We start from the raw sequence: 14,204 nt of genomic DNA, 5'->3' as shown, positions 1-14,204 counted from the left end.
TAAAACATAAATGCTCATTTCTACTTTATATTAGTTGTAGTTCTTAACCTCTAGAGGGAGTTATAGACCATTTTATGATCACATTCCCACTCTCCAAGGCTGAGGTCGTACCTTTGAGCTTTGTAATCCCAATAATGACATTTCCAAGAGCAAGGATATTCTCTGAGACGTGCCAGTGTAAACACTTCTAAATGAGAGACTGCTTTTATCCATCCTAATTCTGCAGCCTTACTTGACGAATGACTCTTATTTGCTAGGAAGCTAAAGTGGAGTCATCTAGTTAAATCATGAGAAGGTCTTTAGCTTGAAGCAATTGTGCTTTTTTTTTTTAAACCAGAAAAATGGGTGACCTTTGAACTCTGCTACAGCCGAGAGGGGTAATAATTGACACTTGCACCTGAGCTTTTGTTCAGAATAATTTGATATTTTCATTCTTATCATGTACAAAACGCTCCTGGCAAATCCCTGATGATTTCAGAGGGTTTTCAAATGAAATCTCTTTCTGGTCTGTTCAAAATCACAGTTCCTTGTTGCTTAATTGCTGTTGATTTAATTTATTGGCTGATATGAGTTTGAATCTTTGGTTATGAAGTGACATGGAATTGTCCATCATCAGCATCGCATTAAGACACATGAATTTGAATATTGTCTGAAGTGTATGACCTATAGGTGACACCACATCTCTGGTTTTTCATGCTGTTGCAGACCGCCAAGTTAAGCACATATGTCTAGACTCCATAATGACAATATAGTTATTCTCCCAGCACTGTAATTCTATTCAATTTGGACTTGCTAAATCATAACTCTCCCTGCAAGTGCAAAATGCAACGAGTAAAAATGGAAACATATGCCTTGTCATCAGCCAACTGACTTGTTTGGGGTTTAAACTCGAGAAGCCCAAGAGTTTATTTATTACCCACTGATGGCTGCTCTGCCATTTAAACACATCATAAAATTAGCAGATTATGCCACAATAAATTATCTGATGAGAAACAAGGCACTGGATCTGGCAATAAGGTGCTAAAATTACAACTTTGGTGTATTTGTCAGTAAAACTAATGGGCTGACAATAGAAAGCTTGCTTCAGTTTTCTCTTTCTGTACATTTCTGTCAGACTGGAATGTGTTTTTTTGTTTGTTTGTTTTTTTTTATAGCTGTGATTGCAAGCTATTGTCATACAAAATCTCAAAACATGAAGATTATTCATCACAAAATACACCGGCTGAATAAATCATGTTATGATTGACGTAACAGTCAATTAGTAAAACATACTGGTGTTACCATAGACCTCAAGTCAAGACACAAACTATCATAGTCATTTTTTTAAATTTATTCCAATATAAACCACCACACTGAGACACAATTTCCCCAAGACAATAAAAATAATAATAATACAAATGAATAGACTACCTCAGAGTGCATTTTGGGAAATTGTCATAACTGATACACAAATCTAGTTTAAGATGGTACCTTTGGTATATTTTCTGCCTATCTAGTCCAAGCTGGTCATTACCTAGTCCAACTTTTATTTTTATCCCTTCAAACCTGGTCATCTGCTTATCCAAGTTGGTTATTAACTAGACAGAGCTTGTCAGTAGGCAGTCCAACCTGGTAAACCAATTTTGGACCAGCAACAAACATATTTTTAGAACATGATAGCTGGCCAACCAGTTGATAACTAACTTAGACCAGCTAGAAACTAGCTTCTAAAACACAGCTACTGGGGTTTTGTGCTGGCTGATATCAACAAAACTTTATTTTACGTTCCACAAAATGCTGTTTAACATTTAACTTTTTTTGTCCTACAGCCCCTCAATAAGGCTCAAATACGCAGTCACTGACTCAAGATCAGAAATGTTTCTTTTAACTAAAATAAAACTGAATATCATTATTCAACATTATTAATTATATTAAAAAGTGATAAAAAGTTTACTGTGAGTGAAAAGTATATACAGCTACAAATGGTATTCACACTAATTTATAAAACTAGCACACATTTTGTTTGCTTTCTAAAAAGGGCTAAAAGATCACAGCGAGTTAAACTGATTGACAACTATAATAACTCATGATTTCTGTTTTACAGGTTAAGCTAAACAAAACTGAAATCTTTCCCTGTAGCATGGTTGGGAATCACTGGTTTAAGGTATTCTATGATATTTGGATAACACTTCACATTAAGGTCTCATTTGTAAATATTAATTGAGGCATTACCTAACATGAACTAAAAACGAACTATATATTTTTATATAGTTAATAAAAAATCTTCATGTTAGTTCACAGTGCATTAACTACTACTACAACTTTTAATCTTAAAAATGTATTAATAAATGCTGATATTAACATTAACTAAGATTTAGAAGTTTTATTCATTGTTAGTTCATGTTAACTAATAACCAATGTTAACAAATGAAACCTTATTGTAAAGTGTTTGAAAAAAACAGATTTTATATCAGTACTGTTTTCATTTACTGTACAATTCTAATATGTTCTCACTATAATGTGCTATTTCACATGGTAATAAGAGATCAAGGAGTACTGAGCGTCTTCCAATTCATTTCATAACGGATATTCAAACAAGTCTGACTCATCTCTTTGACTGCGTGCCATCTGCGGAATAGAAAACCTCATTAATCAGTATTCATTCTGTATATAAATCTGAGTATTTTTCATTCTTTTTTAAAGAGTATGACAGATTTTTTTCCAATATAAGAACTCACGTGTCAGGTGCTGATGTGATGTGATAACATGACCACTAGATAGAGCTAGAGTTTGATATTTTAGCTCATCCTGAATCTTTTTTTTTTCTTTTTGCTCAATGAGATCATCAACTTCTGGAGTGTCAGGACCATCTCCATTACAGGGCACTTAAATGAGCTTTTTGTCTGTCTGATCTCCGTCAACTAGTGGTAATGTGTGCGCTCGCACAAGCCGAAATGAATCTAATGAAGGCACTCAAGCACACACAACCTTTATTCAGACGTCTTGAAAGGCTGTGCTTTTTAGCTCATCACTGGACAGTGGTAATTATCCGAGGTCACCCTTGTCTTGCTTTCTGCCGCCAGACAGCCGAGGCCCTTAAATCTTTGAAAACTGTGTGCGAACACAATGGATATTCAGACGTCTTCTGTCATGCCAATGTTACACTGTACAGCAGTGCTGGAATTAAATGAATGTTATTGTCTCCTGAGGGGCCGTTTAACATCAACACATTTCTCATTCGATTGTTCAGCTTGGGCACGGCTAAATTACACTTAAATTTTCGTATTTCACCTCCCTTCTCATTTTCAGTAATGAACGAGCAGAGGCTGAAGTCCATTCTGCGGCCACCAAGGACGCTTTTCTTTATTACCGTCCATTATGAGGCCAAATGTTTCTGTTTCTGTCTTCTGTCTAAAACCGTAACCGAGATCCCAGCCTTGTGAGACGGAATAATCGAGACTTTCTCCGCAAGGGCGATTCTGAAGCGTTTCAAAGTAATCTGATACCTGACCATCAAGGCTTAAGGCTGATTTATCCTTTCATTAATACAGTCTAAGGAACAAATTGATTTTAAAACACACTGAGCATGGATATCTGTGCTTTTTAGGCGTTTTAAACACTTTTTGAACAGATACAGTGGCTCTAAAATTATTAAAAGCACCTTAAAAACACGAAGGTCATTGCTTTAGAAAAATATCAATCCATGCATCATTTATTTAGAATAAAACACTTTTCAGGTAAAAAATTGCACGGAAAGGTTATATATAGGTTATTTAAATGAATGTTTTTTCACATGCTCAAAAATATGCGGTTAGTTCTGGAAAAGCATGTGTTTTTGTAGGTAACACTTTATTTTAAGGACCAATTCCCACTTTTTACTACCATGCATGCTACTAGCATATTTTCCGTTTATTAGTCCTTATAAAGCACATATTTATGCCTTATTCTGCATATTTTAGATCCCTAAATCCTACTCCATAACTAAACTGAACAAATACCTTACTAACTATGAATGAACAGTCAATTAGGAGTTTATTGGAGCAAAAGTCATATTTAATAGTGTGAACTGGACCTTAAAATAAAGTGTGACCTTTTTGCAGATGTCAGTTAAGTATTGCAGTTCATTTCAGTATTTTTGGGGCCACTGTTTGTTGGTCAAAAATAGAAATTGGGTGTGCATATCCAAATCCCCAAATTTGCCTCAAACGCAGAGCAACAAAATCAAAACAACTTTTTTTTTCCCCCCTGCCACATTATGTTAAAACAATTCATCTTTATTTGAAATAATGCTGAGAAAAAGCATCCTAATAATTGTTTTTAGTTTACGCTTGCCACATGACTGTTAAACTAGCTTCAGCCATGTGACACAAAGCGAATTATGACATTTGGTCTCTGGCTTCCTCAACAGAATCTGCGAGGAACAGTGACGTGCGACAAAAGGACAGACACTTGGAGACATCGAGTTAAATAACTGAAGGTTCACATAAAAGCGTGTAAAGGGCCCTCAGCAGCTCTCCTTACACTGACACCATCTGCTCGGCACTGATGTGAACTCGCGCGTACAGCACAGCCTCTGTTTGTGCGTAGCTTCTCGAGCGGCTGATGAATAGAGCGTCTGCTTTGTAGCGTGTGCCAATAACTTTGATGGCAGATCATTAGAATGAGCGCTAACATCTTTTCTGAGTGGCCTTTTTTGTTACATTCCTTGATGTGTACAGGTGTGGATAAAGGAGGAAAGATCCAGATTTGAATTTGAATATAGTGAATCGCACATGGCCTAAATGATGCTGTCGGAGCATTAGCTGTGGGCATCTCATAATACCCACAGGGGCACAATAGCACAAATGCTATTTTGGGCTCGTGGAAACGTGACAGATTCGTCAAACCGACATTTCTGTAAATAAAGCAACGGCCAAATGTTGTCTGTGGAACAATCTGTGCAGGGAAATAAAACAGAAATGGATGTTTGGATGTGATAAGAAACAGCAATTCATGTGACAGGATAATGCACATCAGATAACGTGATTGAGGAAGTGCTCAATGCTCATTTAGTGATGATGTGACAGGACTATTGATTTATTTGAAATTCACATACTGACCATGTCAGTAACACCACTGCATCGATTCCATTGATTCTTGGATCTTTTGAGCTGGATTTGATTGGCTTCAAAGGACAAAATGGTATTTTAATTCATCCTTTTCTCAATTAGTCTTAGTGATTTTAATCATTCTAGGCTTTTTGTGTTAAATGTGTGATTTATAGCAAGAAACAGTTTTTTAATCCACAGAATAAATTTGAAATTTAGAAAAGGTAAACTAGCATCACTTGTTGATTTCAGAATGCTTTTAGTTATAAATGCTTGACAAAAGGAGAAATGCTTTAAAAGGCAAAGTTCAGATTTAAACTCAACCAATGAGGTAATCGGAATTCTCAAGAATTACATTTTTAAAAATCTAATTTAAAATCAGGCGATGAAGTAATTAACTAATTTACCAGTTAAAGCCAATTAGAAACTAACAACCATAAATCGGGTTGTCTCTGTAGGTTATTTTCATTTTTTTGTCCCCTCTAAAAAAAACAATACTTCTATAAACTATATTCTCTTCACAATGGCAAGGGTTGCCATGTTAAATAGTGAGTATATTTGTACTCTTCAGGATGACAAAACAAGGATTTTTAGTGCCATGATGGCAAGACATTTTGCATAGTTTTTCAGATTTGAATAGTGATCATTCTGGGTTTTCGAAAATGTATCAAACTAAAGAACTTTTATAATCATTTCTACGAACCGGAACGCTGCTTTGAAAAGTGACAACGTGATGAGACTCCATTCTTTAATATTTCAACCTCCATTAAAACTGTTTCTTAAACATGAAGTATTATCTCTCTAATTATCCATTTAAAGATCTGAGCAGATATTTTCTAACTCCATTGTCAAATTGGCCATTTTAGGCAATGTTTGGCACATTACATTTTTCTCTCTAATTGCAAAATGCACAGGCTCTAATTGGACAGATCTGTGTTGTGCACTTAGTCTAGTCTTTAATAAGGGTCTTCAGTTCAGACGTCTTTCTCCGCTGTTTTTGAAGACTTAATGGATTTCCAGAGACATTAGATTTAACTTAATAATGGCGAGGGTTGCAGCATTAATAAAGCGTGCCTTCAAAACCGACGAATGCAAATGTGTATATTTAAATATCCTCTTGATGTGTGTTTCTTTTAAAGTTGCATTTCAATTTCATTTCATCAAACCCGACAGCCGTGTCTCTGTTTATGTCACGAGCAACATGAATATGCATATGGTGAATGGTGAAATTCATAAGCGTATGAAACTGATGCCTCGTCTCGTGGCAGCGGTGTGTTTATTATGTAGATGATTTTATGGCTGATCTACGCAGCGAAATGTACATGCATAGATTTGCTTTTGTGCGATCAGACAATTAAAGGTGTCAAAAATGTTTTGAGCTAATTCTGCAACTGATAATACAGTTCTAACAAGTAAATGATACGCTAATAAAAGGTCTAATGAGGTCCGCAGTGTTCTTTAATGAACCAGTAAACGTCTGGCCTCACAATAAACATATCCCTAAATGCTCTTTTAGGCTTATATGCTATGAAACACTTGGGACATCATGTAGATATTTAAAACCTTGCTCCGAACAGTAATTTCCTGTTCAATTATGCCAAATCTCAATGAGCCATGATTCTAAAAACAGCCCCCTTTGACGGCCCAGTTGTGAAGATCTGGCATAGCGCCTCATCGTAATGCCAGAGAAATGACAAGGCATAAAACACAACATGCTTTCAGGTGGTCAGATGAAATGTTATGTTGTACTTTCTTTCAAAACGAAAGGCAACTGTGCTGAATAAACTATTTTGCCCACCATTATGCTTATCAAATCCTATTATGAAATTATGTCATTTCGATTATCTTAAATACCCTGTAAAATGTTCTGCCAAAGCCTATCAGAAATTTAATTGCGTATTGAATTACGATGGAATGGAACGGCGGTGGTGATGCATATTTGAACTTAACGAAATGACATTTCAGGCTAAGAGCAGAAGGGAGCTCAATTTCAGCTGATAATGATTATTATAAATACTTAGTAGAATTAGTAATGTCAATAAAAACGTTTACATTGAAAACAGTAGTATCTTTGACACGTTGTTTATTTTTTTCTTTTTCAAAACGGTGGTCTTGTCTTGCTCAAAGCCCGAGAGAGAATAAACTGAGAGGGGAGAGAGATGTTTCGTTTTCTGGGTTGTGCCCCACAGGTACCCGTGTGTCAGTTTACCAACAAGCTGCCCGCTAGGCAGTGAGGTGAGACAGCGGGTTCACCTGCCAATCAAGAGCATCTCAGCCTCCCTCCTCTGGACACCGGCTTTATGTGGGCTCTTTACTTCAAGAGTTCTGACTGTTGTTCAGAAGCTATCTTTAGCAGGAGAGAGACGAGAAGAGGAAATATGAATTGGTATAGGTATAGAGAACAAAAAAGAAGAATGATGAGGTGTCTATGGGCCGTGGAGCCTCTCTCAAACAGAGCTGCAGGAAATAAACAGCAATCACTGTAGCATGACTGAAAATCCACTGAGCAGGCAGCCTTAATTGAGCTCCTCTCTCTGTTTCCTTTTCGCTCTTCCCCCTCTCCATGGATAATAAGCACGAGATCCCTTAACCTTTCTGTGCATTTTAAAGACCATTAATTGATGTGTTAAACTGCATTTTGCGGAAGTCAAGGGGTCCACAGACCCTCAGGCAGTGTGTGATAGCTCAGATATTTCCAGTTTAATGTCTCAACGTGACAGATGCGTGTCGCTGAATATGAGAGTATACACAGCAGTGGAAAACAATAATCATACATGATATTTGCAAGTAGGCTTGAGAATGTGATTACAAGTATTGATTTATGATATGATATGAAAGAATTTAAGGCATGTTTTCTTTGGTCAGTGAGTAGGAGTTTATTGCTGTTAGATTTTATCACCTTACAGATATCATATTTGCATACTAGAAAAATTGGTGTAGAAACAGTTTTTCACTTGGAAACTGCTAGTAAATTTCTCACAGTTACAAAGAAACAGCAAGTAACACATTGAATTTTGTAAAACACACTCCGATTGTTTTTTTGTTTGTTTACTATTTTAACATTTTTTATATTGTGTCTAATGTTATATCATTAGCGTGTGATATGGCTCGTTTACAAATGTGATTTCCCAATATAATAAGAAAAACAGCTATTTGTAAGCCCTGAAGATTTAGGGTAAAAAAAAAAAAATGACATCCTCCACTGATTTAATCAAACAAGCCTGTCTGTAAATTAATTTATGCCCTACTTGCTTTTTGGACATGTTTGAGCGACTCAAAACAAACAGAAGGTAAGTTAGGAATTCTCTACGGGGAAAAGTATTAAAAATTAATCAGTGCTTAGCCTACTAATATTATCCGTGATGTAAGGAAGAATTCTAGCAGAAAAAAGATCACTGCTCTGCTAATTCTACTCTGGACCTTGGATCATGATATTCAGATGCATCACTCAGACTCAGACTTTCCGTAGCTTTGTTTACATTGGCTTCTTTCATTTCTAAGTGTGTATAATGTGAATCCGCTACGCTGGTGTGTGTCTACGGCGATGTGACAATAATAAAAGTGACCCTCATGCTCTGAGCCCCTGGTGGGCGGGGCCATGCTAATGACGTCAATGGACTGGGTGAGGTGACGAGCCCCTTCTGCGCCCCGCCCCGTGTGGGTGACGGGAGGGGGAGGGAGCCAGGCAGAGCTGATCCCACGTGTGACGCTCGCATTCCCGGCTCAGTAATATTCTCTTAGCTCTGACAGTGTGTGTGTTAGTTACTGGCCATAGTTGGGTTAGCCATGGAGGGAGACGGGAGCCAAGCCACATCTGGAAGCCCTAACGATTCGCAACACGACCCGGGGTAAGCCAGAGCCAATGCTGACAGCACTTGACTTTTTCTCCTTGTGTGTTTTTCTACAGTGAGCATGTTTTAAAAACGCTCTTCCGGGTGCACGCAACTACTACACCTTTGTTTGATGTATATTAGAGAGCACAGCCCGCCGGGGCTCAGTAAACACACACCGCTCTGCTTTGCCTTCGTTTAGCTCTGCTTTTTTTGTCGCTAGCTACACGTCAAAATGGCCGATCTGACATCTGGACTCACTTCTGCTGTGTTTTCCCCTTACAGTAAAATGTTTATCGGTGGCCTCAGCTGGCAAACTTCACCAGGTAAGAGACATGATGGTTCGCTGTCATTTGCGCGCGTTTGTCGGGCTGTGTTGTGTTTCTTTCATTGTATCCAGCGTGGCGCGCTGTGCGGGATATGTGCCGTCATTTGAAGTCCTCTATTCGACCCCTGTTAGACATCCAGGGGGGCGTTTAATTTACAAACTGGTGTGTAACGCACGAATGCTTTGCTCATGTGTGCTCTTTTCTTTCTGTTTTGTTTCACAGACAGCCTTAGAGACTATTTTAGTAAATTTGGAGAAATCAGAGAATGTATGGTGATGAGAGATCCCACGACAAAACGCTCCAGGTAAAAAAAAAAAGGACACTGTTTTTTTATTTTTTAATGCCTTAACACGTTGAGGATTTTATTCAAAGCGATATAAACTGGCGATTTTGCCCTTGCGCTGTTATTCGGATGCTATGCGCTGTTGAGGCGACTGGATCGGTCTGTTTGTGTATAGGATACAGTTTGACATTGATTTGGGATTCTTCATGTTAAACCAAATGTCTTAAGCAACCGCATTAAGCGCTCGGTTTATTAGTGTTTTTATCTTTGACATTGGATCGTTAATGGGTTTTTCACACTTGAAATTGTCGTTCTTAACCCTGGGTTATTTGTTCCGTGTTTCACACACTTCATACTTTACCCTGGGTTAGTAAATTAATCATCCGCTGTCAGATTGCTAGATTTCATACTGTAAATTAGCGTTTTCATTTGCATATTCATGAGGATTAAAACGTTGCTTGGACGTTTACAACACGCGACGAGCACGCGACCTTGTTTTAATATCAGTGGAAATGTAGCTACGCAGACCCTCTCCATTTGTTTTAACGTACATCTTCTGAAATGTACCGCAAAAATACATCGTTTCCCTCAAACATTTAAATTAAACGGCGCGTGAAAGTTTCTGCGACTGTACAATGCTTATGAATATTTAATGAGGTAAGCGTCGAAGCAGTTTATGATTGGTTGACTGTTTCTAAACATAAGTAGCAGAATTTCATAACGGATGGTTAAAAGCGCTGCTGAACACCTTTCAAATTACAAGTTTGTAACGTTTCTTAACCTAAGGTTATAACTGGCCTTTACCCAGGGTTTAAAAAGACGTTAACTCAGGATTATGTGTGGCAGTTCTTATGTGTCCTTGACAGACTGTATTTCTGAGGTAACACGTTATGCAAATATTTATCTGAAATGTTTTGTCAACCACGTTCTTGCTAAATAATATGATAGGGTGGACATATTAAAGGGATATTTCACACGGAAATGAAAATTCTGTCATTGTTTATTCTGTGAAACACAAAAGGAATTGTTAGGGACTGACAGTTTCAGTCACCATTCACTTTTATTTGCATCTTTTTCCCCCCCATAATGTTACAATGAAAGTGAATGGTGACTGAAGCTGTCATTCTACACATTCTTTTATGTTTCTCAGACAAATGAAAGTCATACGGGTTTGGAATGACATGAGGGTGAGTAAATGATGACAGAATTTCCATTTTTGTGTAACCTACCGTACTCTTTTGTCCTTGACGCACTATATTTTTAAGATAACATGTTATTTAAAATGTTATAGATAGCAAAGTTCATGTAGCGTTCAATAATAGAATAGAATGGATATGTTAACAAGCTTACCAGTCAAATACGTGTAACACATCGCTGTCAGCTCCTAATGTATGTCTGTGTTTTTGTTTGTTTTGTTTTCCAGGGGATTTGGCTTCGTTACATTTGCGGATGCGGCCAGTGTAGATAAGGTCCTAGCTCAACCTCACCACGAATTAGACTCAAAGACGGTAAGTTCCCTTCTATTTGCGTTTATGTTTTGTGAAGTGCTGTTTAAACATGCTTGTATCTGTGACATTCAGTGGTGAAAAGACACGCAGTCTCCCTATCATATCCCTTCCTGGGTCGAGGCACTCTGCGGCATTTGTCATTGTACCACACACACAACAGCGGGGCACTTGACATAAATAAGTAGCCGGGTAATTAGTCCTGTCTTCCTCACATGCCTCAACAGGTTTTAACCCCTTGCTTGCCAAACAGGGACTGGGGAACAAAGGGTTAATTCTCATTGAGGTATGGGGGCAAGATGGAACTAATTACCTGCGGCGTTGTTCTATCTTGACTCCAGCTGTGTTCAGCGCCTCTTGTGACGTAAGACTTGCAGTGTATGACGTAGTGTTTTGCACTCTTGTTCCTGATTGAATTTTCCAGACAGAACTCCGGATGTTGCTCAGGGCAAGAATGCATTTTGGATGCATGCATAAGTTCATTGTAACCCTTGCTGACTAGAAATGTTTTATGTGCATGATTTACATGGTAAACTAATATGATCACATTCGTTTCTTTTTGTGTTTTCATAGTATATTTAGGCTTATGTTGATACTTTGTCATTTGTGCTGCGGGTTAGTGTGTGTACTGGTTCACACTTTTCCATTATTATGCATTTAAGTATTATGCATTCAATTTATTTCCTACTGTCATTATTTTAATTTTTCTTATTTATTTTTCAGTTGTTTTATTGATGCCTGGATTTTGCTGTTGTTTCGACATTTAAAAGGTGCTTGTAATATGAAAACTTGAAGTAAACTTAGAGTATGTACTAAGATTTTCTTCTACATTATTATTTTTTTTAAATAAAGATTCAAATTTTTAAAAAGATTTTGAAGTGTGTTTTTACCTGTAGAGTTTAGGATTATTTTATTTATATGATAACATTTTTATTTATATTATATTTTATTTGAACAACATTTTGTTTATATTATAGTATTCATATTATAACCTTTTATATAGTATGGACTCTTCCAAAGCATTTTTATTTTGGATTAGGTGTAATATCTGGAAAATATTGTGCATTTATTTTATATTATTTATATTATTTTACATTGGCCATGTAAATATGCAAACTGAGTCATACATATATTTCTTTCAGCAAGAAATAGGTTTGCCTTATTCAACCTAACCTAAATCCAAGCAGAAATACATTTAGATTTTTGAGTGACAGTGAACCCCAGAAAAAGCAGACGCTGTACCAGTAAAGTTAATATGGATTCTATTTTCTTTTCTTTTATGTATAAAGTCACCATCTTTCCTGTTTGTAGATGCAGTTGCTAGTTACCTGTAGGAGTCCTGAGTGAAAGAGCCTTTTATTTGGGATAGCTAGGGTGTGGACAAATACCGCCTTCACTGACTTATTTTAATGGATGCTATGTTGCTGCAAGTTCATATCAAGAGACGGACTGTATTTAAAGGCGTTCACAGAGGTTCATAGCTTCCCTCAGGAATTTTGCGGCTAATATTCCTCTCCCAGAACACTGCGTATTGGCATTCCCAGTGCTTTCCATTTAAAAAATGTGTAATTCTGTGATAAGATGGGGTTAGAATTGTTTTTCTGTTTGTAGGCGAGTAGGTAATTTGCTGGGAACACTGTTGTAATATGTTTGGTTAAACATACACCCTTTCAAATAAAAATGAAAGTTTCAAGATAAATTGAAATAATTTCTAAAAATATATACAGATAAGTGAGGATGTCTTTTAATATTGAAAACATTTTATTTAACATTATCATTTTATCATAATGTGAACGTGTAAAGATGTAAAACACCAAACTAAGCTTCACTGACAAGTTGCACTGATTAGATTAGATCAGGTGGCTAATTTGGTCAACAGCATAATTAAACTGGTAATAAACAGTTTATTACCCATTACTTTGTAATAAAGATTACTGATGATTGTTTACTTAAATCCAGCAATTGGGCAAATATTAAATTTTAATCATAATTTAGCACAGCAGGTGAATATTCGCCACCTCTCTTGGTTCCGTGCCCTAAATCTGTTAGAAATACAGGTGTGCTATTCATTATGCCTCTCTGCCAGTTTGGCATTGACTGATGTAAGCTGAAATGCCTTCAGGAGGGAGAACATTTCTGTCTGATTAATAAAATAATATAACATTGTACATGTCAGTGTTGCACTGGTCGAAAAACTTGTAATTCGGACATCAAAAGTGGGCCGTTTAGATTACATAATCATGGCACACATGTGTAATTCTAGTATTCTTAGTAAAAGTGGGTCAAGGTTTGACGTTTCAAATGCTCTTGAATGGCTGAGGGGAAAAAAAAAGAAAGCTAGCGTTAGCAGTGATGTATCCAGGATTGAGAGCGATTGAGATCATGTGGACAGTAGCGGCTGGTGCTAAAGCAGGGATTACTGAGCTCTGGGTAGTGATGTCATCGTCAGGGTTGGGGTGGCTGTGTCATGACTCTGGGTTTCAGCTCCTACTGGAGACCAGGAGCCGTGAGGAAGTTGCACCGGTGGAGGTTTAAGAACAAATTTAAATTGCCAGTGCAGTTGAAAGCTCATGCTTTTGATGTCTATAATAGAAGAATTAATACTATTATTAAATATTACTGCTTTAAAAAGATCAAGGCTTGATTTTTACCTCGTCACCACCTGTTTCCTTTGGCCTTTATTTCCTAGGCTTATTCCATTTGAATATTGTTTTTTTTTATATGTATTTACTACTTGCAGTAATTTTAATGTAATATTAAAAAAATGTAACAGCTATCTATCTATCTATCTATATAAGATTTTATACATTTGCATTTTATATGGATGTTATATTACAGATTGACAATATTTGAGTACTAATATATTTAGTTGGATCATTTAGAAATAAATGAAGTACCTGCTTTATTTAGGAGTTTAGAAGTACCTGCAGTGCCATCTTTCAATCCAGACACCTACGTTTTTATTGCATTTTCTATTTTCCACTTTTTTGCAATTTGGTGTCCAATCTTTTTGTCACATTTGAAGAGTGCAAATGGACCAAAGAAAACATGTACAGAGATATTCTTGACACACTTGTTTCACATTTGATTAAAAGCTGTGTAATCTGCAAATCTGAAAGCCTAGGGTGAGAATTGCATTGTGTATTGACAACTGAAAGACTGTTGCCGGTTTTTCTAAAAGCAATCTGTTT

General features: G+C 36.9%; 1 protein-coding gene across 16 annotated transcripts in view; it reads left to right on the top strand.

Moving 5' to 3' along the window:
• The first annotated feature begins 8,721 nt into the window (after nucleotides 1-8,721).
• The window catches only part of msi2b (musashi RNA-binding protein 2b), a 277,265-nt gene continuing 271,782 nt past the window's right edge, over nucleotides 8,722-14,204 (top strand). For all 16 annotated transcript variants that reach the window (XM_058799283.1, XM_058799287.1, XM_058799296.1 and 13 more), the window contains exons 1-4: nucleotides 8,722-8,914; nucleotides 9,182-9,222; nucleotides 9,448-9,529; nucleotides 10,932-11,016. In XM_058799283.1, coding sequence (XP_058655266.1) covers nucleotides 8,853-8,914; nucleotides 9,182-9,222; nucleotides 9,448-9,529; nucleotides 10,932-11,016 — 270 coding nt within the window. In that variant the 5' untranslated portion in view covers nucleotides 8,722-8,852. The remainder of the gene's footprint in view (nucleotides 8,915-9,181; nucleotides 9,223-9,447; nucleotides 9,530-10,931; nucleotides 11,017-14,204) is intronic.

The sequence above is a fragment of the Onychostoma macrolepis genome, chromosome 15, assembly GCF_012432095.1.
Source record: "Onychostoma macrolepis isolate SWU-2019 chromosome 15, ASM1243209v1, whole genome shotgun sequence".
Taxonomy (NCBI): Eukaryota; Metazoa; Chordata; class Actinopteri; order Cypriniformes; family Cyprinidae; genus Onychostoma; species Onychostoma macrolepis.
Note: the sequence above shows the minus strand (reverse complement) of the source record. Positions and strands in the feature narration are given on the sequence as shown.